This window comes from Ictidomys tridecemlineatus, chromosome 10 (assembly GCF_052094955.1).
Source record: "Ictidomys tridecemlineatus isolate mIctTri1 chromosome 10, mIctTri1.hap1, whole genome shotgun sequence".
NCBI classification, from domain to species: Eukaryota; Metazoa; Chordata; class Mammalia; order Rodentia; family Sciuridae; genus Ictidomys; species Ictidomys tridecemlineatus.
The window spans coordinates 110865233-110892194 of NC_135486.1; the positions used below are offsets into that span (position 1 = coordinate 110865233).

The window sequence follows — 26962 nt, forward strand, 5'->3', positions numbered from 1 at the left end:
AATTTCACTAGCATTGAGATTTATTAATTAGGTTTTCAAGACATTTTAATTGGTGTGAAGCAATTATGAATTATTAGGGTTCCACATATTCTTTTCTATGGCAATAATTTCAGGCATACAATTAATTATCCTTTAGGGCAAGTAGAGTTTTCCTAACAGATTATTCCTGGCATAAACTGATATATGTATCTCATTATGCCTGAAGTAGCATGATTATATATAATCTAAACTTCTTAAGGTTTATGTGTTAGTTGAGGTTGTTGTTTAATATTCACCAAAGATTATGTCAGGAGGACAGTGCTGTAGAAAAACATGAGATATGTGTCATCATTGGTTGGATATCATATGTGAGCAATGGTCAATAAAATTATGTAGATCAGGCTGTGCCATGCTGTGAGCTACTTCATGATGTAGCATGACATGTGTTACTCCATTGAGTATGAGTGTTGAGGAGAACTGACTCAAATAACCTGTTCATACAAGTCAACAACTACCATTTGCCTAGAACAACCATAAGGTAAAAAGTGATAGATGAGGTATTAATGCTAATGAAAATGACCTGAGAATCTATCAAATTAATCAGAATCATATAGATGCTTGGGCATTTAGTAGAAAACAACAAAAAGGTCCATGAGCTTATGGAACACACCAGACAACTGAATGAGGCAATCCCCTCACCTCGGACCCATAAAAGGAGAACCCCCAAGACTGGACACAACGGCATCCTGGTCGCCTTTTAGTCACTCATCATAAGCTCAGCCAAGGGACATCATCATAGTGACAAATCTTTAATGCTCTCTCATTAGGCTTCAGCACAGTGTCATTTCTCCTGCCTTTGATGACTATGGCCCACACCAGGCTGACATCTCAAGCTGACACTGCAAGATGACAATTTGAAACTGTCACCTGTCTGGTCCCTGGATTAGAATAAGTTCTTTGCTTTGACAGTCCTGCACCCTGAACAAGTTCTTCAATTTTCCTTTGACCACAATTGTATCTGCTTTCTCCTTTTGCTCTCAGTTGAGACTCTTGGGCCTGGTTGCTGCCTTAACCTTAAGTGTGGGTTGCTAAATTTCCTTATTTTGTGAATTTTCTAGTTTTTCTTATGCTACTGTTTTCCTTCTTTCATTTTCTTCACATGGGAATAGATGCCTTGTATGATTTCAGTCTTTTTAAATGTATAATACTTGTATTGTGGACTAACATGTGATGTCTTGTGGAAAACATTGCACATGTTCTTTTTTTTTCCTGTCCATTTAAAAATTTTTATTTGTTTTTATTAGGTATACATGAAAGTAGAATATATTTTGACATACATACATATGGAGTAAGACTTCTCATTCTTCTGGTTGTATATGATGTAGAATTACATTGGTTGTGTAATCATATATACACATAGGAAAGTAACATCTGATTCATTTTATTATCTTCCTGATTCCCATTCACTTACCCTTCCCTTTATTCTCTTTTGTCTCATGCATGGTACTTCTATTCTTCCCTATTCCTCTGCACCTTATTGTGAGTCAGCATCCTTTATCAGAGAGAACATTCAGCCCTTGGTTTTTGGGACTGACTAATTTCACTTAGTGTGATAGTCTCCAGTTCCATCCATTTAATGGTAATTGCAATAATTTCATTTTTCTTTATCACTGAGTAATATTCCATTGTGTGTGTGTGTGTGTGTGTGTGTGTGTGTGTGTGTATATATATATATATATATCTTATTTTCTTTTTTAATATTTATTTTTTAGTTTTTAGGAGGACAGAATATCTTTATTTTATTTTTATGTGGTGCTGAGAATCGAACCCAGTGCCTCACTCATGCTAGGAAAGCTGCTATAAACATTGATGTGGTTGTAATACTGTAGTATGCTGATTTTAAGTCCTTTGGGTATATACTGAGGAGTGGAATAGTTGTTCCATTCCAAATTTTCTGAGGAATATACATACTGCTTTCTATAGTGGTTGCACCATTTTGCAGTCCCACCAGCAATGTATGAGTGTCGCTTTTTCCCCACATCCTCACCAACACTTCTAGTTGTTTGTATTAATAGCTGCCATTCTGACAGGAGCGAAATGAAATCTTAGAGTGGTTTTGATTTGCACTTCTCTAATTTCTAGAGATGTTCTACACTTTTTCATGTATTTGTTGATCAGTTGTATATCTTCTTCTGTGAAGTGTCTGTTCAATTTCTTAGCCCATTTGTTGATTTTTTTTAGTGTGAAGTTTTTGAGTTCTTTATATATCCTAGGGATTAATGCTTTATCAGAGGTGCATGTGGTAAAGTTTTTCTCCCAATCTGTAGGTTTCCTCCTCACGTTATTGATTGTTTTCTTTGCAGAGAAGAAGCTTTTTAATTTTAATATATCCCATTTTTGATCCTTGATTTTACTTCTTGTGCTTTAGGAATCTTGTTAAGGAAGTCAGATCCTAGGCCAACATGGTGCAGATTTGGGCTTATTTTTTCTTCTATTAGGTGCAGGGTCATTGTTCTAGTGCCTAAGTCTTTGATCCGCTCTGAATTGAATTTTGTGCAGGGTGAGAGATAGATGTTTAATTTTATTTTCTATATATGGATTTCCAGTTTTCCCAGCACCACATATTGAATAGGCTATCTTTTCTTAAATGAATGTTTTTTGGATCTTTGTCTAGTATGACATAACAACATTTATGTGGGTTTGTCTCTGTGTTTTTTATTCTTTACCATTGGTTTACATGTATGGTTTGGTGGCAATATCTTGCTGTTTTTGTTACTATAGCTCTGTAGTGTAATTTAAGGTCTGGTATTGTGATGCCTCCTGCTTTGCTTTTCTTGCTAATGATTTCTTTGGCTATTCTGGGCTCTTTTTTCCAAACGAATTTCGTGACCACTTTTTCTATTTCTATGAAGAACATCATTGGGAATTTAATAGGAATAGCATTAAATCTGTATAGCACTTTTGGTATTATGGCCATTTTGACCATAACCTTACTCAATGTTGTTTTTTTCATTATTGAATGTGGACTATTGATGTCTCCTGTTATTATTATGGAACTCTCTATTTCTTTATTTCATTTTGTCAATTCTGCCTATCCAAGAGCATGGGTAATCTTTCCTTCATCTTCTAAGGTCTTCTTCAATTTCCTTCTTTAGTGTTCTGTAGTTTTCATTGTAGAGGTGTTTCACCTATTTTGTTAGATTGATTCCCAAATATTTTATTTTTTTTGAGGCTACTGTGAAGGGGGTGGTTTTCCTAATTTCTCTTTCAGTAGATTCATCACTGATGTATAGAAATGCAATTGATTTGGGGGTATTAATTTTTATCCTGCTACTTTGCTGAATTCATTTAGAAGCTCTAGAAGTTTTCTGATATAATATTTTGGGTCTTGTAAATATAGAATCATGTCTTCTGCAAATAGGAATAGTTTGAATCCTTATTTTTCTATCATATCCCTTTGAATTTTTTCTTCTAATTGTTCTAGCTAGAGTGTCAAGAATGATGGTGAATAGAAGTGGTGAAAGATGGCATTTTTGTCTTTTCCCAATTTTTAGAGAAAATGCATTCAATTTTTCTCCATTTAGGATGATGTTGGCCTTGGGTTTAGCATATATAGCTTTTACAATGTTGAGGTATATTTCCACTATCCCTGTTTTTCTAATGTTTTGAACATGAAGGTGTGCTCTATTTTGTCAAATGCATTTTGTATTTATATTGAGATAATTATATGATTCTTGTCTTTATATCTATTGATGTGATGAATTATGTTTATTGATTTCTGCAATGTTGAATCAACCTTGCACCCCTAGGATAAACTCCACTTGTTCATGCTGATCTATCTTTTACATATGTCTTTTATTCAACTTGCAAAAATTTTATTGAGAATTTTTGCATCATATACAGCAGGGATATTGTCTGAAGTTTTCTTTCCTTGATGTCTTTCCATGTGTTCTTGAGAAAGATATGCACACCCACGTTTTGGGGGTGAAGTCTTGTTTTATCTTTATGGGTCCTCTTGCATTTCAGGTTGTATTAATCTATAGAGTTGTTCCAGTGATATCCGTACTCAATGTTGTTGTGTCCATTATTGAATGTGGACTATTGATGTGTCCTGCTATTATTATAGAACTCTTCATTTCTTTATTTCATTCTGTTAATTTTGGCTCCATATATTGGGAACCTTGATATTTGTTTTGTATTGGTTTATAGTTGGTATATATCTTTTTGTAAATTCACCATTCTATCATCATAAAATGTTCTTCTTTTTCCATTGTAACAGGTTTTGAATCAAAGGTGAATTTTCTGGTGCTAGTATGCCCAACATTGCTCTGTTTGTACTTTTGTGTGGAACATCTTTTTTCATCATTTCAATTTCAACCTATTCATGCCCTTAGATCTAAACCAAGTCTTTCTTAGACAGAATCCATTTGTTTTCTGGTTGTCTTATTCATCTGCCGATGTACGTCTTTTGATTAGGGAGTTTAATCCATTTACATTTGGCATAATTAATGGTGGGAAGAAGTAAGCTTCACAATGTGGTAATTTGTCTTCTCCATCTCCTGGAACTTTTTGTTCCCTCATTTTTCCCTTTCCAATCTTCTTTTGTGCCTCATTACTATTTTGTAGGTACATATTTGGATTCTTTTCTTGTTTCCTAGAGTGTACATTGATAGATGTTTTCCTTATGGTTATATTGGTGATTACACAAGACATCTTAATGTTATTGAAACAATTTAAACTGATTTCAACTTAATCTCAGTTGCAGAGGAAACCTGTACTCCTTTACAGCTGTTTACAGTCTCTGTATGTGATTGATGTCACAGATTACATTTTTTACATGTTGTACCAATTAAGAGAGACTTATCTTCTTTTTTTGCTATTATTTTTATTTTAAAATTTGGAATAATATTTCTTTTATTAAAAAATGATACAATACTATGATACATCTTGACATAATCACAAAAGTATGGACTCTGTCCCCAGCACTCCCTTCCTTGGACCCCCTCCTCCATTTTACAAATCCATTTACAGTTTATTTTTATTGTTTTAAAATTAATGTCCTGTAGATACATGTGGTGCTGGGATGCATCTTGCCACACCCATGCATGTACATTCCAAGTTAAGTCAGATTAATTTCTGTCTCTTATTCTTCCTCCTCAATCCTCTTTATGTACTATACTGATCTTTCCTCTATTTGATGAAATTACCTCTCTCTTACTTTTTTCTCTCTCTCTTTTGTGTTTTTTGCTTCCCCACCACCTGCCTCATTTTTGATTAGCTTTCACTTAGCAGAGAAAAGCTTTGAGCTTTGACAATTCAGGACTGGCTTATTTCATTTAACATGACTTATTTTCATTTATTTTTATTTTTTAGTTACAGGTGGACATGATCTTTCTTTTATTTTTATGTGGTGCCAAGGATCAAACTCAGTGCCAACATGTACTAGGCAAGCACTCTACCTCAGAGCCACAACCACAGCCCAGACTTATCTTCATTTTAAACTTTTAGCTTTGATATCCTATAAAAGAATAAAGCATATAGCTACCAACCCAAATTACTACTTTCAGTTGGTATCTGAAACTTCCCGGTTTTGTTGTTGCTATTGCAATTCATCACCATTGGGTTACATTGATTACATCTCCCAGAAAATATAATGAGGGTGTGAACCATTTACAATTCTGCAGGGTTCCACAGGGCCTTTCGTTTGGCAAATAAAATTTGAGTTTTAACTGTACTTTGTGACAAATGGAGTCCTCCTGATAGTGTTTTTCTAGAGTCTGATGATTTTGCAATCTCAAAGGGCCTTATTAGTCTGATTAAAATATGAATTTCCTAATGTTTATGTGTTAGTTGAGGTGGTTGGTTAATAATCAACAATATATCCTAGATATAGGATTATATCTAGAAGGCAGAAAAACATGCAGAAAACTATGAGATAAGTGGCATCACTGGTGGAAGTCAAAGTCTGACTTTTAGAATTCACTTTGATATATGGTATCTGTGAACAATTGTTAATGAAATCTTGACTTTTCATGGCAGGCTCTAGAGCAGTTCCTAACAGCATGTTCCTGGGTAAGCCAAATTTCCATTCCTATCATAACTGAACTGGTTATAGTCTGAACTTTCTGAGGTTCTTGTGGTCAGGTGAGGTTGTTGTTTAATACTGAACCAGAATTCTGCTAGTGAGACAGTATTGTAAGAAGCTATTGAATACATGTCATCTTTGTTGACTTTATTGGATTTTGACACCTTCTAGCTCGATGCTGGTCTCAGTCACTACTTTTATTTTTATTCTGACTTCGAAGTCTGCAACTTTGAAAGATTTGAACTCATCTCATATTATCCTAACACGTGGAAATAAGAACATGTAGTTGAAAGTTTCAGACTTAGAAGAAGAATGAAGTTATATTCCCAGGAGCAGGTGTATGATAACAGATTTGGGCCCATGGTGACTGGATTTCTGAAATGAGTTCCCCTCAATACTGTTAATGTTTTCCATTCCCTCCCTCAAGATCCTATGTATGTTCTGATCTGGCTGTTTCCCAACTGTCCCAATCTCTGGTCATTTTGCCATTCCCAAACTGCTACCACTTTTTCAGTTTAGTTACAGCAATGACCATACTCCTCAGTACCATTTTCTCTATAAATCTCTTTTTAATTATTAAAATAAAGAATTTGAGGCATAAAAGATGTCATTCAGTCACATCCATGATATCCCAAATGACAGGAGACCATCATGTATATGGCTGAATCGACATTACACTTTTCCTTTCATACATTCAGGACTTCATGGACCCTTAAGTTGATTTCTATTCTTGGCTGTCGTGAATAATGTTGTAATAAACACGGGAATGTGTATGTCTCTCTGACACATTACATTTCATCTGTATAAATGTCCAGAAGTGGGATGCTGGGTCATATAGTAATTATATTTCTATTCTATATTCATAGAAGTCCTCAAAGTAGGCAGAGAGTAGAGAAGTCAATAATAAAACTGGGAGGGGGAAGAGGGGTAGAAATCACTCAGAGGAAGACATGATAGGAGATTGGTAAGGAAGACATGATAGGAGATTGGTTTTGTGCCTGAGGTTTTTTTTTGTACCAAGGATTGCACTCAGGGGCACTTGTCCACTGAGCCACATCCCTAGCCATATTTTGCATTTTATTTAGAGACAGGACCTCAATGAGTTGCTTAGTGCCTCGCTTTTGCTGAGGCTGGCTTTAAACTTGTGGTCCTCCTGCCTCATCCTCCCAAGCTTCTGGGATTACAGGCCTTAGTTGGGTTTAGAAGGGTGATTAGAAGGCTTGTATGAGGCACAGAGTCATTCTAGGCTGAGGAGACTACTTGAGTAATCTCCTCAAAATGCTTGAATTCAATCCAACAAGTCACATGTGAATGAGAGGAGCCATGGGACCAGTCAGTGCAGGTCAGACGAATTTAATGCCAGTGGATTCACTTAAATTTTTAATAAGACTAAATGATCTTTGGCATTACGACAACACTGATAGAATTGCTTATTGATTTTTTCACATAATATGCACTCAGAGGAGGTCAGAGTTTATGTTTATGACCCTTTTCCAACTGCCAGGGTGCAGAGGGCATCCGACTCCTTCAACTCCAGGCAGTGCACAGGTGGGCCTTCTCTTGGCTGGAGCTGTCCCCACCTCCTCTTCCATAATGTAAGAATGCAGGCTGCCATCAATGAATAGCTTCCAAAGGGAAGCTCTGCAGGCACAGTTTTCAAAAGGCAGCCATAAAGGTTTCCCTTTTCAGCTGACAGGAAAACTCAGCTTAGAGAATTGCAGAGGAAAAGCAGTGATGCACCTCCTATTGATTTTCAGCAGATCCTTGAGCTCCTACTCCCTTCCTAACTTCCTATCCTGTGGCTAAGGGAGATTATTGACAAAATTGGTTGCTAGGGATGATCTAATTGAATTTTAGACCCAGACCAATGACCTAGATACAATAGAGGCAGATTATAAACAATTCATCACCACGTGCAGTGGGAACCTCATCCCTTCCTCCATTCCCTTTGGGAATGCTGTAGGCATCTGGGTTGTTTGGGTTTTTCTTTCATTATCTTTACCTTCTCCATTATGTCTGCTGGAGGAGAGGTGTGGCTCTCTTGTGTATGTGGAGGTTTCCTGTTCCCCTCTCTCCCATCCTCCAGCATCATTTATAAAAAGCTCCACAGTGCACCCCATACTTGGTGGGAGGGTCACACTCCACATTCCTTCTTTTATATGACCTCCCCTGAAACCTCCACTCCCTCCTAGATCTTAATTTCTACACCGTGCAATATACAGAACTATTTACCTCCAAATGTTGAACTTTTAGAGCAAATGTGGGGGAGGGATCCCAGAGCCCAGCTGGTCCTTGCAGAGATACACCTGTGGATCCTTCAAACATATGGCTTTTTCTGAAATGATCTGGTTTGGTTTTATGATATTTTACAAGAGTCACTGGATTTTTACAGAATGTTTGACACCAATACTGCTTTAAAGGCTCACCTCTGGATAAGAAGAAACAAGGTATTAATTCAACCATCTGGAACACATCACAGTTTCTCGTATGATGTTGCACAGTGCATCTCTTGCTATCAACAGGAAGGAACCTGAACTTTCAGGGGGCAAATCTCTTTTGGCTGAAAGGTCTATTGGGGCTCATTGTCTTTTTCATAATTTCCCCATTTGCCACTATCGGACCAACCTTGGTATTGCTGAGCCTCTTCCCTCTGTATTTCTTCTTTCCCCAGTCTGATTCATGTCAGTCACATTGGAGTGGAGAGGATTGAAGGATCCAGGACCCACAGCTGTGGGGCTCAGAACAGGATGCATCATGCAAAGATGAGTTGCAGGCAGGCCTACCCTAGGGAGCACCAGCCCTAATGGGTTTTCATATAGAGGTAGTTGATGGACAGAGGCAGCAAATGAATGGCTTTGTGACTGACCCTCTTGATAACTGCCACTGTGCTTACAGGCAAGCATTGGTCACTCATTCTTGTGCATAGTGTCACTCAAGGGAAATATGGAAAATCAGCCTTCCCTATATATCAAATCATACAGACTGGCTGACAACAGCAACTTGGGTATCTCTGAAGGTGTTCAGATTTCTCTGATGTCATGGGAAGCCTTGGATCCAGTTGACATACAAATAATAGCACTGTGAGTACTCCCGGATCTTTCTGGGAAGACAGATCTAGAAAGGGCCAGATTCTAAAATAGGAACATAGTTCAGAGAAAAGAAAAATTATAAAAGCCTCATAACAAAGTGTAAGAGTTGTGTTACCACATGTGCTTCATGACTTTGTGATGTTGAGAAGATGCACTTAAGCAAAATCTTATCATTGGAGCAAAAGAAATAAAAACTTCCCAGTTCTATCTCATTCATTAGTCCATGAATGAAAATCATCCACTTCATGGAATAATCAATTTCCTAAATTGACACAAACAAATGAAATGCCCTGGGAGAATTCCAGTTTGAAGCTCTTAGGAACACTCTAGTTTGGAGATGCTTAGCAAGGAATCACTTTAGGATGGGAGCATAAAGAGTTCGGGTGCTTTTAGTTAATCATGAGTTTCAGGAGGTCCCTCAGTGGAGGTAAAGAGGGAGAGGGCGAGTGCATGTGATTATTGTTTTGGAGGTTTTTCTGTCATTTATTACCTACATGTCACCTCCCTAGTTAGACTGTTTTGGTTCCTGAGTCTGTGACAGGCGAGCCCCACATACAATCACAATCTCTGTGACTGACTTTTTCTTTCACTGTTTAGGTATGGGACCTCCTCACATGAACTTTTTAAGAATATGGGGATTCTGGGACCAAAACCTCTACCTCTTTTGGGAACTACCCTGGATTATCGTAAGGTGAGTCTTGCTCAACCTCCCTGTTTTGCTTCTCATAGTTGCAAAGATCCACTTAATTATATCAAAGTGCTGCTCCTCAGGAGGAAGTTCTGAGATTTATAGGGCCTCACACCATGCCTGGGGATGTACATAAGTTTGGTGGATCAAACCGTCCACTGGTGTCTTCAGATTCCTAACTACCAGAACTTGAAAGAGAGAGAGCTCACGAGGATAGATAAGAGCATGCTTAAGGAGAGACGTGTGGATGTCCCTGGGAATTCTCATTCATTGTCCCTCAGCTTTGATTTCCCACAGAGGGGATAATGCAGAGGTTTGTAGATGTTAGAGGCAACAGATTCACAAGCCAGAATGCCTTAGATAGACAAGCAGTTGTTTCATGTTCACAGATGAGGAGAATCCCTGCCATGTCTACAAAGTCATAAGAAACCTCAAGAAGGACTGATTTCTCCACTTCCAGTATCTCTTGTATTTTCTCTCCTGTCCACTCAGATGTCCCTGATTATGAGCTGCCCTCTAACTTGCAGTGAGGGGAAGTCAGCGTGCTATCATGAGATTCCAGTCATTTGTGCCCTGTTGGTGCTATGGTCAGTACATTGGAGTAACAGAGTTTTGTTTCCTGTTCCCAGGGCATGTGGAAATTTGGTGAAGAGTGTTATAAGAAATATGGGAACATGTGGGGGTGAGTATTCTGGAAACTTCCCTTGGGTAGATTTGTTAGGATGCAGCACCTCAGTATGTGAGGAAAATCTTAACCCAGAGTCTTGGGATGCAGCTCTCTGTTGAAAAGCCCTTGGTGTCTGGTCCTGACAAGGTCCCATATGTCAACATATGTCAAGGTCCAGACTCTGAACACTCTAGTTTGGAGATGCTTAGCAAGGATTGAACTGAGAATGTTGCAGGTAATGATTTTTCTCTAGGCTTTGATGGCCCAAGGACTCCCAGGCTCACCTTCTGTCTAGTGCTTGGCATTTCTTTTTCTACCTCATTCTACTGACTTGGAAGAAGTGATGTAGCCTATTTTTAAAGCAGATACCTTTGGGCTCATGTACTTAATGTCTTTGAAGTGTGGCCCAACTTCCCTGTAAGAGCTACTGGTAGTTTTCTGGGAGAAGTAGAAGAGGTCAATCTTTGTACTTGTATGTTAGAAGCAATTGAGTGAAGTCTCTGCCTTTTTTATCCCTCCTCTTTTCCTCCCATCAGTACTCAGAAACTGCAGGGCTGGCTGCAGGCTCTACTGAGGTGGCATGGCCTATTGAAGGCCAGGGCACAGAGTGATGAATCTCCTATGGCCCATCTACCACTGTCCCTTGCAACGTTATTACTTGAGACCAGTTGATAGTTTGTCTTCAACTTTTTAACGCTCCCCCAAAATGTCTTAAAAACATGTTTGAATTTTATGATTCCAATAATTCAAATATTATTTTAAACAGCCACCATTGCCACTATGACACCAGTAATAGGTTCTACAGAATGAAGTTTATAGGGATTTTATGTCTTGGCATCCTATTTCCTATAAGTAGATAATGCATTAAAAGGGAAAATGACTGTGAAAGACTAGGAACATTAAAGGAAAACCCTGTCAAACTGATAGAGGAATTCATGTGTCAAGAATATACATGTGCAAGGAAAAAATCATTAGGTTATTTAGAGCAAAGAGTTTATATCATACAAAGTGTGTGACATACCAGGTTCTTTTGTCAATGCAAATGAGCAATTTAATAATTCCAAAATCATGCTGTTAATGCTCAGATGAAGCAGATTTAAATTATTAGTAGCACAGCCACATTGGCTCACAATCTGTCAAAGGAGATTTTGTAAAATAAATTATGCTCAATTTTGTAACAGACACTAAAATATTTGTGTAACCAATATCACACTTTATCAGCATAATTAATTTTTTCTCCTTCCAGATTTGAAGTGTTTATTTTGAAAATTAACATTTGTAATTATTGCATTAAATATTGCTGACAACGGCATTAGAATTCTCTCCACAACTTGTGTAAATTCTACAAGGAAAGTTAGTTTTCATTTACTTAATCAACATTTTTTTTTGCCTAAAAGCTACTATGTGCTATTCCAAATATTGTTAAAAATCAATTGTTGGTTATTTCATCATCTTAGCCAAATATATGTCTTGAAAAAAAGATGAAATTATATAGTTTCATAGAGGTTTTACATACAAAATGTATAAAATAGATTTTGGGTTATGGTGAGATTGTTACTGACAGCCTAACCCTGGGAACTGCCTTGATCCTAGCTGGCTGGATTTGACTGTCCACCCACATATTAAATAGACAGAAGGTGGTAAAATGAGTATTGAACTTGATGCCATTTGATCAACCTGGGAGGAAGCAGTTAGATTTTTTTCTCCTTAACTATCCCACAGACATAATTTACAGAAACAAAAGCCAGGCAATATACATGTGTAGATTCGGTTGATCTGAAGAGGGAGCAATCTGTGAAAAAAAGCAGGAAATACACACATGCAGATTTAGTTAGTCTGTGTTAGTCCCAGAAGGAAGGATGTCCCCACTTCCATATTCTTTGTTGCCTGTCAGGGTGGGAGGTGGAAGCCCCATGGCCCCCAGCTTCTATTCTCAGCATGAGGAAGTCATTCCCAATGTCAGATGGGGTGCCTCCAAATTCAGACTGTTTCAAGATTATTAATTGTCAATAGTTCTCAAATGACACTGTAATCTCTCCTTGTGTGAATGCATGCCAGAGATGTGGAAAGAGTTGGTGAAGGGTTAGTATCAGTTGGCACAGAGTCAGAAGAAAGAGAGAATGAAGCACACAAGCACAGCTTAAATGTATTCTCATTCTGTTATGTTTTGAGAACTTGGAGACTTTGTTACCTAATCCTCTGTTTCTCAGGCTACTCAGACAAAGAATTTGACTCAGAGTTAAATTAATGAGCTGGAATAATTTCCAAACACTTAGTCATGTCATTACTCACATCAGGAATCTGCTGAGGGATTAACAATAACAATTGTTCTTATAAGACTCCCCCTAAACCAGCTCCCAGGGTCTGTTCTCCACCCCCAACCACCCATTTACCAAAAAGCAGGAAGCCACCTGCTCAGATACCTCTTGGCATAATGAAAAATCTGGGATCATTTTTTTGGGGTTCTGGTACTGGATGTGCTCTCTGTGGTGATATCTGCCATGAGATGGGTGGGTAGAGATTTGCGGTTCACCTGGCCATGCAGGCTGCTGTTCTCCTCTTCTGTCCTTTCACACCCATTGGTCATGGACATGCATTATTTTCAGAGACAGAGGCTATTTTTGCTCTAAAATCTGTCTAACTTTCTGGATACTTCAGGAATCTCTTACTGGCTGCACAGGAAGTATTCTGGATTGATATTACCCAGTGTATCCATCATCTTCATCTTGTCTATGCCCACTATTTTTAAATTGGGGACTTCTGGCCATCAGGGTACTGGCACAACAGCCTGAATGTCCTGGGAAGGTGGCTGTGGCCCAAACAAGCCAAATAATCTTCCTGGTATTAATAAACCAGGAAGATGAAGTGCTCACCAAAAACTCACAGGGAAAGAACCTGCAGAGACTCAGCAATCTCACCTGACTCAATGACCAAACGTCCTGGATACCAGCTCTTTGTAAAGAACTCTGCTAGGTACTAGGGCCATAATAGTGGATAGTACAGAGACCCTGCTCCGTAGATGTTCACATTCTGGAAAGTTAAACAAAGGTGGAATCCAAGAGTGTTGTAGGACAATAAAGAGAACAACAAAAAGAGATTTGTGTTCCAGGGATAGTAGAAGTTGTCCAGGGAAGGAAGTGGTTCCGTGTGAAGAGGTGGTGTTGAAAGCCTTTACCAGATGAAGTTTTGACTGAGCTGGGTTTTGAAGGATGATTAAGAGTCTTCTGGGCTGGGGTTGGAGCTGAGTGGTAGAGTGCTTGCCTAGCATGTGTGAGACCCTGGGTTTGATTCTCAGCACTGCATAGAAATAAATAAGGAAAGGAAGAAAGAATAAAATATTTTAAAAAAGTCTTCTATGGAGCATGAGGGCATTGTAAGCAGAGGAAAGTGCGTGAGTAGTTATGTAGATATAACCTTTTTGGGTGGAATTTAAGGATTTTGTAATGAGAACACCCAAGGAGACAAAAACTGATTAAAGGACATTTAATTCCAATGTTTCACTTGAGTTTCTGATAAGAAGCAAAACCTTTTGGCATAATGATAACATTGATCAAAGTTTTTATTGATAATTTTTATAAACCTGAGCTCAAAGATCAAAATAGGCATGTCCCATGACTCACTGCCAACTCCCAAGGTGGAGAGGGCACCTGGCTTCTGCAATAGTGGGTGGGGCACAGGTGGTTTTTTTCTACTGGATGTACACCCAGCCCCACCTCCTTTCCCAGCATATAAATATGCCAGACTGATTTCATTGACTCACAGCTGTTCACAGAAGACAACCTTGGCACCTTCCACTGTGAAAAGATAGCTCACATAGCTGGAAGTCAAACTCAGAGGAGAAAATATTAGAAGGAAAGTAGTGATGGACCTGATTCCAAACTTTTCCATGGAAACCTGGGTTCTCCTGGGAATCAGCCTGGTGCTCCTCTATCTGTGAGTAACTGTCCCAGTTCCTCTCCTCTTCAAACCTCCCATTTCTGTGAATAGGAGGTTTAGTGATATAATTTGATTTGGGGGATGAACTTCTGATTGAGACTCAGTTTGGACCTAGATTAATCAGCCAGAGTTCAGTAGATGCAGATTACAAACAACTGGACACGTTCTGAAAGTGATGCACCCTTTGCAAACTTTCAGAATTCTGGGGGTAAAGAGGGGTCTTCTTAATTTTCTGTGTCATTGTTTATATTTTGTGTTCTATGTGCACTATAAGAGATATGTAAGAGGCTTGTCTCCTGTGGAACAGGTGGTTCCTGCTCTTTCTCCCCATGTCCCAGCACCATTTGTAAAATGCACCAAGTGCACCCCAGGTTCTACCATAGGCTCAGACTCAGCTCTTCTCTTCTCTCTGTTCTGTTCCCCTTCCCTGTGACAGCCCTCCCTCCAAAAACTGAATTCTTCCACCCTGCAATATGCAACTACTGCTGAATGACGAAACTATTGAGCAAAGACCTGAGAGGAATTTTGAAGTTTTATTTCTTAAGTTAGCATCAGTGTAGAGATTTGTTTCTTCCTTGATTTGAAATCTAATGGCAGCTTCAAGAGACAGAAGTTAATAAGCCAATTGTGTATTTTAAATATTTTCCCATGATATTCCAGTACAGGAGAATGAATAAAATAATCTAGTAGAAGAATTCCTTTAAATAGTGGGATTCCTGGTCTGGGGTTGTGGCTCAGTGGTAGAGAGCTCGTCTGGCACATGTGAGGCACTGGGTTCGATCCTCAGCACCACAAAAAACTAAATAAATAAAATAAAGGTATTGTGTCTGTCTACACCTAAAAAATGTTTAAAAAATAGTGGGATTCCTGGTTTCATGGAGTAGATTAAGAGAGCAGTTATTTCTGACTGAGGGTAGAAGACATTGACCCAAGGAGACCTTTGACTTCTATCTTAAATCCACTTTTATAAGAGTTGGTATTCATAATGAGGTGAAAATAGAAAATAGAAACCTGGTTGTATCAATTGAAGTAAAGGGTAGTATTCAGGCTTTTGTTGCATCTATTGTCCCTCCAGTGGCATTTTAAAATTAATGGAAATGTTTTAATTTCATTATGTTCAATAGTACAATTTCTTTGAGGTAAGTTCCTCACGTTCCTTCTGAAGGTCAAAATAGAACCCTTGGATTCTGTATTTGTGAAAACCAATCTGTTTAAAAATGACCTCATCTTTTTTGAACAATTGAAGGAATATTAATCTAATACATACATCCATGACATAGATTGCACATCTTTAAATATATCTGCCCCGCAGGTTATTCTTATTCAACAGTTTCATGTATGCCAATGTTCTTAATCCTTTACAGCAGATGAGTAAGGGAGAATGTGGATCAATGATTCAATAAAAGGCATCCAGATAGGAGTTATGAAAAAGTGGGAGATTATTCCTCTCTGCTCAGGGAAGAAGGCCCAGAGTGGGGACAGCCCCCACTGAAAGCCACTAGAGAGGCCAACATGATGGTATCAATTCAGCTTCCTAAACTGACACCAGTGAATGAGGTGACCTGGAAGAAATCTAGGCTGAATTGCTCAGCAATTTTGAAGATCATGTTTGGGGAACTTATATCAGATATTCACTGTAGCATTGGGAGCCTAATGATGGAATTAGCTGCTTTGAGGTAATTATTATGATTTTGGGCATCTCTCAGGATTCCCTGAGAGTGGAGATGATGAACAGATGTAACTAGGGCCATTGGAGTTTTTTGTTGTTATTTATGGCCTACATGTTATCTGCCTGGCTTCACTGTTTCCATACTTGAATCAGTGACTCGTGAGCCACTATATACCCCAGTCCCAATCCCTTGACCTGGATTTCTCTTCCACTTTGTAGATATGGGACCTATTCACATGGATATTTTAAGAAGCTGGGAATTCCAGGGCCAAAACCTTTGCCCTTTTTGGGAACTCTTCTTAATTATCGCCAGGTGAGTGTCATTTGAGCTCCCTGTTTTGCCTCTTATGGTTGCAAACATCTGCTTAGTTATATCAGTAGAAATTCAGCTCCATGAGAGAAGTTTCAAGATTTCTAAGCTTTAGAAATTGTGTGAGGGCCCCATTCAAAGCACAGTCAGGTTTACTCTGGGGGTCTGTTTACAACTCCTCATAATGTCAGGTTTACTTATGTTGATGAGCTCAGGACTCTGGCACATCCACACTCTAAGCTGTGGACTTTATGTTCAGACTGTGAGACTTCTCACCAAGTTTTCTTTTTTTTTTCAGTGCACGTTCTAGGAAGACACACTGGGATGCTTTATTTGCACAGTTAAAATATTACAAATGAAACTTAGCATGAGGAAGATTAATTGCTTAGTTTCTATGATGAAAACTCAGAGCCAGTGTTTACCTATTTGTGTCCTATGTGCAGAGAGGTAGCATCTCCCCTTTTCCTGAGCTACACACAGGAAGCCAAGTCCACTTTTTATTTGTTTACTATCTCACTTACTTCCTCAATAATATGATCTCCTAGGCTAGAAAAGGTTGCTGGTATCTTTAACTTCCTAATGTTACTAAAATTCTAGAGAAAACATGAGATAAATTAAAATGATACTGGATGAGGAGATAAATGATGGTCCTGGGAAACACTCACTTTTCTTCACCCTGGGTTTTCTCGTGTGTCCATGGAGCTAATAATTCAGGTCTCAGTATTTCTGAGACAACATAAGTAGAAGAAGAAATACTTCAGAAGAGAAGGATGTTGTAATCATAGGCAAGGGTAATTAGTTGAGTATGTAGAATACTTAGAGAAAATTTAAGTGATTTTACTATTCCATTTCAAATATCATATATTTTCTCTTTTCTCCTCAGAAGCCTCTGAGTGAGAGCTTCTCTCTAACCACTTGTTGGAACATAAAACCTGATTTAATGGGACTTGAGACATTTGATGTTATGTCAGTACATTTACAACAATAATGGAATTTCATTTTGTTCTTCTTCCTAGGGTTTTTTTAATTTTGATGCAGAATGTTATAAAAAGTATGGAAAAACATGGGGGTGAGTATTCTGGAAATTTCTCTTTAGTAGACTTGTTATGATTTGGTACCCCAATGTGTGAGGACAATCTCAGCCCAGAGCTTTTTGGATGCAGCCCTCTGTGCTGCAAAGTCCTTGGAGGCTTGTCCTGCCAAGGGTGCTGCATGCCACCAGAATTTGGCTCCACAGTCTGACTTAGGTTGAGCATGTTGCATGTTTTGGCTTTTTTCCTGCTTTTGATGACCCCAGATTCTCCTAGCCTTACTTTATGTCCAATGTCTGGTTATTCCAGTCTTCCTCATTTTTGTTTGTTTTTGACTCCTTTAATTGAATAATATGTATTATTTGAGAACCTTTTTTTTAAATCATGGGTTTATAAGTCTATGGCATCATCTTTTTCCTCTATTGACTTCCTTTTAGTTTAAAAGCAAAATTCCCTTATTTAAATTTCAAATTAAATGTATGATTTTGAACAAAAGGCTAGGAGGTACTGAAAAACAGATGGGAAGTCATTTCTGCTCAGCTTTCTTCATTTACTTTACCTTTTTCTTCTTTTTATTGTCATAATTATTGTTGCTTATATGCCATTTTTAAGTTTTAAGTGTTGACTTTTCAATGAAGTAGACCCAAGCATTTCTTTCTCTCCTTCATCCATTTGATGTTAAGACCAAATGTAGAATGTAGTTACACCACTGAGTTCCCTGGTGGATTGATGGGGTTTATATTGGAGGGTGGCATCAGCTATTGTAGCAACTATTCCCTTTCAGAGCTGGTGGGGGTTTGGTGAGAGCCATAGAAGAGGTGTAATCATTTTGCTATACACTAAAAAGAGTGGTAGAATACATTGATTCTTCTTCTCCATCTTCTCTCAACAATCCACAGAAAGCACAGGGCTGAACACAGTGTTCTGCTCAGTTGACATGGTCCATAGATGCCATGTGATCCAGTGACATAACCTGCCCCACTGGATCGCCGAAGGCCCCACTCCAGCTACCACTTGCAAAATTTAGTAATTGTGAGCAGTTAGTCAATTATCTGCCTTCAATTTTTTTCATTAACCTAATAGCCTTTTGAATAATCCAATATTTTGAGATGTGAAAAGTTATGGAGACTCTGGGCTAAGGCTGTAATTCAGTGGCAGATCACTTGCCTAACACGTATGAGGCACTGGGTTTGATCCTTAGCACCATATAAAAATAAACAAATAAAGGCATTCTGTCCACTTAGAATTACAATAAATAATAAATAAATAAGTTATGGAAAGTAGTGTAGGCAATACTATTATATTCATCATCTAGATTTAACAAGTGTTCCAAGGCTATTTCTAATTATTACCTCTTAGGAGGTGTATTTTGTCTCTAACTTTCTCTTCCTACCTACTTTACCCCTTATGCTACGAAGACTGCAGTGGTTTCTGTGGTCAGAATCCCCAACCAGAACTTCATATTGCTATGTAATATAGGACTAGGCAGGTAGAATATGTAACATCAGGATCAAAGTCTGGATTCCTGCTGCAGAATCTGGCCTGTTAGAATTAATCAGCTCTATTTTTCTAACACAGCCTATATGATGGTCGACAGCCTGTTTTGCTTATTACGGAGCCAAGCATTATCAAAACAGTGCTCATCAAAGAATGTTATTCTGCCTTCACTAACCGACGGGTAAGCATTTACTTTTCAACATTTATTTAGTTATTTTTAAGTTTTTTATTTATTATTTTCAGTTATACATGACACTAGAATGTATTTTGACATAATATATATATATATGACATACAACTTCCCAAGCCTGTGTTTTTACATAATGTTGAGTTTCTCTGGTTGTGTATTCATATATGAACATAGGAAAGTTATGTCTGATTCATTCTACAATCTTTCTTATTCCCATCTTCTCATCCTTCCCTTTGTTCCCCTTTGTCTAATCCAAAGTAACATTTATTTATTAACTCAATTTTTATCATGAGATATTTATAAATTCAGAGGGCATTCCTTGCCAAAAATTACCAGGCAGTTGCATGTATAATTTATTCTGTTTTACCCAATGATAATTTCTTACATGACTATAAATTTATTAAGTTCCTATTTCTATAGTAACAGGAAATTGATACAATATAGGCTTTTTATATTCATTTTTCCTATTTTGTGTGCCTATATGAATGAGTGTGCAACTCTGCAAATGTGTCATATGCCTTCATTTGTGCAGATTTAGATTGTGTTTTTAATGTGTTTTCACCAATTCTTCATTAACCTTATAAATGTGCCTGGTTTCTTGTGTGTTGACCACATTGGTCAATGTTTGCACCTACAAATAGGGAAAATCCTATCTGTATGCCTTTTATTTATTTGTTTTTCTTTTCCTCTGACATCAGCTGGGAGTTCCAGTGTGAAGTTGAATAAGAGCCAGGAGAGTGAACATTTCTTTTGAAGGATATAGACTTTAATCTTCCAAAGTTTACCCCAATTTTAGATGAGGCTGCTGCTGCTGCTGCTGTGTGTGTGTGTGTGTGTGTGTGTGTGTGTGTGTATGTGTGTGTATTCCCATACAATCTTTATCTTCACTTTTTAAATTATTTGGGGGCTGGGTTTATGTCAGTTGGTAGAGTGCTTGCCTCACAGGCACACAGTCTGGGGTTCACTCCCCATCATCACAAAAATATTTTAAAAACTTTGATTAATATTCCACACTGTCCAAATCCAGCCTCTATTTACTTCCCAACATGTCCAAATCACTAATCTATACTCAGATGAAGTTTTTACTTGTTTTTCTGTATGTGACTGAGCAGACATTGTAGAATTATTCCTGATGCTTGGGAGAAAGCATTCAGTTTGCCACCAGTAAGTATATTGTTAGTAGAAAATGGATTTTTTGCAGAATCACTTTGTCAAGTTGAAGAAGCTTCCCTCTCTTCATAATATCCTAAATTTTTACAGTGAATGAGTGCTGGAATCATATATTCATTTTTGGGTGGGGAGGGACTGAAGATTGATCTCAAAAGCACTAAACACTGAGCCATATCCCTGGTCCTATGTTGTACTTTATTTCAAGAGAGGGTCTCACTGAATTGCTTAGCACCTCACCGTTGCTGAGGCTGGCTTTGAACTTGTGATCATCCTGTCTCAGACTCCTGAGCTACTGGGATTATAGGCATGCACCAGTGTGCCTGGATGAAAGCATACATTTTAATTCAAAAATATATTTTAGATGATGAAACTAAACTTCAAGGGTTTTACTTTGGTGAGCTAGCACCCAGCTGAAAAAATAGAATTATCTTTCTTTCCCCCTTTGCCCTTGTATAGAATATTGGAAGAACTTCCATTAATAACTTGTTTTTTTCTTTATTACACTTATGTTCCAAATCCTTTAAGTTTCAAACATTATTATTTTAAAAATTATCATATCTAAGCACCATTTTATCAAGATGGTTATGCTGTAAATGCTTGTAAAGACAGAAGTGGTCTTGGTTAACATATAGTTGACCAAGAACACCTGGAATCTGTCACCAACCCATTTCTGCTCTGCAGAGCCCTGGAGGTTGTACTAAATCTTCTTAGGTCTTCTTCCTGTCTACTTCCCTGGAAAAAGCTTCCTACCAAGGGAAATTTTGCATCTAAACAAAGGTTGGAATATAAAGTCCAAAAATGGTGTGAGGTACCTGGGTGTCTTCCTAACTCTCAGGAAGTTAGGAACTTGGAATAAATACTATTGAATGTCTGACATAGTGCTAGCTACCTAGTAGGCAGTCACTAAACATTTTTTTAAATAAATGATGTTTGTTTAACAAACTTTTGCAACTGTGGAGACCTCCAAATTTATGTAGGACAAAATCTCTTTTCCTTTGGACTCTAGAATTTTGGTCCAGTGGGATTTTTGAAAAAAGCCATCTCCTTGTCTGAGGATGAAGAGTGGAAGAGAATAAGAACACTGCTGTCTCCAACCTTCACCAGTGGAAAACTCAAGGAGGTAATAAAATAGGAGGGCTTTTCATTTGAAAGAATAAATCTGGGCATGGGTAGAAAGTGAGATAGATAGTAGTCCCTTTACAAGGGATAGTCCTCTGAATTTGAACTTCCTAAAAATGTTCTTTTGTCTTTATGTTTTAGAAGAGATATAGTAAGATTCATTATAAATGTCACATATTTCTTCATCCCAGGAAAGCCATAGCTTTGGGGACTGAGTCTCCTCACTTAACCATGGACAATCTTGTGTTTTGTGCATAGATGTTCCCCATCATTAACCAGTATGGAGATATGTTGGTGAAAAACATGAGATTGGAATCAGAGAAGGGCAAGTTTATCAACTTGAAAGAGTAAGTATCAGGCAGGTCTGGCATTCCAAGCTCCACCAGGAGCCCCTCCACATGCCTGCCACATAACTGAATTCCAAATATTGAGCTAGTACAATGAGCAGACAAAAACAAGTTTGGAGTCACAACTCCAACTATCTATCCAAGAAGGTGCTGCTCCCAGGAGGAGACAGGGCAGTTGGGGGAGAAAGGATCTCTCCCATATCTGCCAAGGTTTTTTGGCTGCTATTTATGACTTTGGATATACTTGAAGACAAAATACTGTTAAGGTCAAGGTCAACTTTTGTGAGTCCTTTAGAAAGACTCAGTTATTTGCCCTGCTTAAACTCAGTTTTTTACACAACTCCTGCCAACTATGCCAAATGCCGCAAATAACTCACTCGTAGGTCAGCATGAACAAGAAAGAAGAAGCAGAAGCCGAAGAAGCAGCAGAAAAAAGCTACTTTTTTGTATACAGCAGTCTTTTTATAGTATTGTGAACACTATCCCCATCACTCCTTGCACAAGAACAGTTCCTCATTTGCAATACAAAGAACAGCCTTCCAACAGCAATAAATCAGGTCTTAGGCTAGTTAAACATAGTATACAGAAGTCTTACTTTCTAATCAGAAGTGATCCGCTTCTCATGGCTTAATCTACTCTTGGCCCAGAGCATACTGAGCTCTTCTCTTTGTTAAGAACAGATAAAAATTTTCTCAGCGCCCTCCTAGCCCACTTGGCAGAACATCCCGTTTGCGAGCAAGTCCTACCAAGGACAGAAAACATCTCGTTTTCAAGCATGTCCACTGTTACCTTATCTAAACCTGACGGAACCTCCTGTTTGCAGGCAGACCCCATCAAAGACAACAAACATTTTGTGTGCAAGTATGCTTGCCATCACCTTATCTATACCTTGACAGGACATCTCATTTGCAGCAAGGCCCATCAAGGACAGTAAGCATTATGTTTTCAAGCTTGCAGTCATATCTGATTCTCTACACACAACCATCCTCATTCTACTTGTGTTAGTGTGTCTGATTATGGATCTTATCCCTGTGTGGGTGAGCTCCTTGAGTTCAGAGGTGAGTCTAACTCACCTCACTATCCCCATCACTCCTTGCACAAGGACAGTATCTCATTTGCAATTCATAAAGGCCTCATAGTGTTAAGGGATCATAGACTCATCTGATAGTTCAGCAGATAACTGTGAGTGTGTGGCTCATTGCTTGTCTTGCCTGGGTATGTGAACTTACTCCTACTTCTTGCTGCATGTGTAGTGGAAGGATTGGGAAGAGGCACTGATTTTAACTTTCCATGTCTTTCTCTATTCAGCATTTTTGGAGCCTACAGCATGGATGTGATCACTGCGACTTCATTTGGAGTGAACATTGATTCCCTCAACAACCCACAAGATCCCTTTGTGGAGAAAGTCAAGAAGCTCTTAAAAATTAATCTCTTTGACCCTTTGCTCCTCTCAATAAGTATGTGGACTACCATGTTATTCGTTCCCTCTCTCTATTTAAATAAGATCATCATTGATACACAATTAACATACCTTTTAATTTCCCCACTTAATTTATACAATTCAATGGTTTTCAGTACAAAGATATACTCAGCCATCAGTATTGACCATTTGTCAACTCAGAGCAGGCTACTATTTCATTATCAACTCTCTATTCCCCAAGCCTAAGCAACCATGGACCTATTTTCTGACTCTATAGATTTGCTGATAGTGTGAATTTTCTATTAATGAATCCTACAATATGTGGCTTTGCATGTCAGACTTCTTTCATTTATCATTGTGTTTTCAAATTCTTCCATTCTGAAGCATGTGTGAGTACTTCATTTCTTTTTTAAAAGAAATTGTTTATTTATTTGTTCTAATGAATTATACATGACAGAAGAATACATTTCACTACATAATACACAAATGGAGCACAAATTTTCATTTCTGTACTTGTACAGGAAGTAGATTCACATCATTTGTGATATCATACATGTTCCTAGGGTAATGATGTCCCTATCATTCCACCATCACTCCTACACCCATCCCCCTTTGTTTCCCTTGCCCTATCCAAAATTCCTTCATTCCTCTGATGACTCTCCCACCTATTATAGATCAGTACCCACTTATGAGAGAAAACATTTGTCTTTTTGTGTTTTGGGATTGGCTTACTTAGCATGATATTCTCCAACTCCATCCATTTATCTGAAAATTCCATGATTTTATTCCCTTTTAATGCTGAATAATATTCCATTGTGTATAGGAACCACATTTTCTTTATCCATTTATCTGTTCATGAGCATCTAGGTTGGTTCTATGGTTTAGTTATTGTGAATTAAGCTGCTATAAACATTAATGTGGCTGCGTCACTATAGTATGCTGATTTTAACTCCTTTGGGTATAAACCAAGAAGTTGGATAGCTGGGTCAAATGATGGTTCCATTCCAACTTCTCTGAGGAATCTCCATACTACTTTCCAAAGTGGTTGTACCAATTTGCAGTCCCAACAGCAATATAAGTGTCATTCCCCCCAAATTCTCACCAACATATATTTTTGCTTGTTTTCTTCATAACTGCCATTCTGACTGGAGTGAGATGAAATCTTAGAATAGTTTTGATTTGCATTTCTCTAATTACTAGAGATGTTGAACATTTTTTCATATATTTGTTGAACAGTTGTATATCTTCTTCTGAGAAATGTCTATTCAATTCCTTAGCCCATTTATTGATAGGGTTATTTGTTGTGTGTGTGTGTGTGTGTGTGTGTGTGTTTTGGTGTTATGTTTTTTGAGTTCTTTATGTATCCTGAGACTAGTGCTCTAATGATATGCATGTTGTAAAAATTTGCTCCCATTCATTAGGCTCTCTCTTCACTTTACTGATTGTTGCTTTTGTTGATAAGAAATTCTTCAGTTTTAATCCATCTCATTTATTGTTTCCTGATTTTATTTCTTGCACTTTAGGAGTCTTGTTAAGCAAGTCAGAGTCTAATCTGACATAATGAAAGTTTGACCCTATTTTTTCTTCTATTAGGTGCAGGGGCCCTGGCCTAATTCCTAGGTCCTTGATTCACCATGAGTTAAGTTTTTTGCACTGTGAAAGATAGAGACTTAATTTCATTTTGCTACATATGGATTTATAGTTTTCCCTGTATCATTTTTGAAGAAGCTTTTTTTTTCCCAGTGAATGTTTTTGGCACCTTTGTCTAGTATGAGATAACTGTATTCAAGTAGGTTTGTCTCTGTATCTTTTGTTCTGTACCATTGGCCTATGAGCCTGTTTTGGTGCCAATATAGATTTCCAGTTTTGCCAGCACCATTTGTTGAATAGGCTCTTTTCTCCAGTGTATGTTTTTGGCACCTTTGTCTAGTATGATATAACCAAATTCATGTGGGTTTGTCTCTGTGTCCTCTATTCTATACCATTATTCTACAAGTCTATTTTGGTGCAGATATCATTTTGTTATTGTTATTATAGTTCTGTAATATAGTTTAAGGTCTGGTATAGTGATAATGCTTCCTGCTTTCTTTCTTGCTAAGGATTGCTAGCTATTCTGGGTCTCTTATTTTTTTCAAATACATTTTATGATTGCCTTTTCTATTTGTATGAAGAACATCATTGGGATTTTAATAGGGATTGCATTAAATGTGTGTAACACTTTATTTTATTTTATATTTTTATTGGTTGTTCACAACATTACAAAGCTCTTGACATATCATATTTCATACATTAGATTCAAGTGGGTTATGAACTCCCAATTTTTACCCCAAATGCAGATTGCAGAATCACGTCGTTACACATTCATAATTTTACATAATGCCCTATTAGTATTTGTTGTATTCTGCTACCTTTCCTATCCCCTATTATCCCCCCTCCCCTTCCCTCACATCTTCTCTCTCTACCCCATCTACTGTAATTCATTTCTCTCCTTGTTTATTTTCCCATTCCCCTCACAACCTCTTATATGTAATTTTGTATAGCAATGAGGGTCTCCTTTCATTTCCATACAATTTTCCTTTTCTCTCCCTTTCCCTCCCATCTCATGTCTCTGTTTAATGTTAATCTTTTCTTCCTGCTCTTCCTCCCTGCTCTGTTCACAGTTGCTCTCATTATATCAAAGAAGACATTTGGTATTTCTTTTTTACGGATTGGCTAGCTTCATTAAGCATAATCTGCTCAAGTGCCATCCATTTCCCTGCAAATTCTATGATTTTTTCATTTTTTAGTGCTGCGTAATATTCCATGGTGTATAAATGCCACATTTTTTTTTATCCATTCATCAATTGAAGGGCATCAGGGTTGGTTCCACAGTCTAGCTATTGTGAACTGTGCTGCTATGAAAATCGATGTGGCAGTATCCTTGTAGCATGCTCCTTTAAGGTCTTCAGGGAATAGCTGGGCAAGAAGGGCAATAGCTGGGTCAAATGGTGGTTCCATTCCCAGGTTTCCCAGGAATCTCCATTCTGCTTTATATATTGGCCACACCAATTTGCAGTCCCACCAGCAATGTACAAGAGTACCCTTTTCTCCACATCCTCGCCAGCACTTGTTGTTTTTTGACTTCATAGTGGCTGCCAATCTTACTAGAGTGAGATAGTATCTTAGGGTGGTTTTGATTTGCATTTCTCTGACTGCTAGAGATGGTGAGCATTTTTTCATGTACTTGTTGATTGATTGTATATTCTCCTCTGAGAAGTGTCTGTTCAGGTCCTTGGCCCATTTGTTGATTGGGTTATTTGTTATCTTATTGTCTAATTTTTTGAGTTCTTTGTATACTCTGGATATTAGGGCTCTATCTGAAGTGTGAGGAGTAAAAATTTGTTCCCAGGATGTAGGCTCCCTATTTACCTCTCTTATTGTTTCTCTTGCTGAGAAAAAACTTTTTAGTTTAAGTAAGTCCCATTTGTTGATTCTTGTTATTAACTCTTGTGCTATGGGTGTTCTATTAAGGAATTTGGAGCCCGACCCCACAATATGTAGATTGGAGCCAACTTTTTCTTCTATCAGATGCAGAGTCTCTGATTTGATATCAAGCTCCTTGATCCATTTTGAGTTAACTTTTGTGCATGGCGAGAGGAAGGGATTCAGTTTTATTTTTTTGCATATGGATTTCCAGTTTTCCCAGCACCATTTGTTGAAGATGCTATCCTTCCTCCATTGCATGCTTTTAGCCCCTTTATCAAATATAAGATAGTTGTAACTTTG

At 38.0% G+C, this 26962-nt stretch overlaps 1 protein-coding gene across 1 annotated transcript in view; it reads left to right on the top strand.

Moving 5' to 3' along the window:
- Nucleotides 1-14280: 14280 nt before the first annotated feature.
- Nucleotides 14281-26962, top strand: part of LOC101975961 (cytochrome P450 3A9) — a 32696-nt gene continuing 20014 nt past the window's right edge. Inside the window, exons 1-7 of the mRNA XM_005342122.4 lie at nucleotides 14281-14441; nucleotides 16333-16426; nucleotides 17440-17492; nucleotides 19033-19132; nucleotides 21318-21431; nucleotides 21689-21777; nucleotides 23086-23234. Of these exons, the coding sequence (XP_005342179.2) occupies nucleotides 14371-14441; nucleotides 16333-16426; nucleotides 17440-17492; nucleotides 19033-19132; nucleotides 21318-21431; nucleotides 21689-21777; nucleotides 23086-23234 (670 nt within the window). The 5' untranslated portion in view covers nucleotides 14281-14370. The remainder of the gene's footprint in view (nucleotides 14442-16332; nucleotides 16427-17439; nucleotides 17493-19032; nucleotides 19133-21317; nucleotides 21432-21688; nucleotides 21778-23085; nucleotides 23235-26962) is intronic.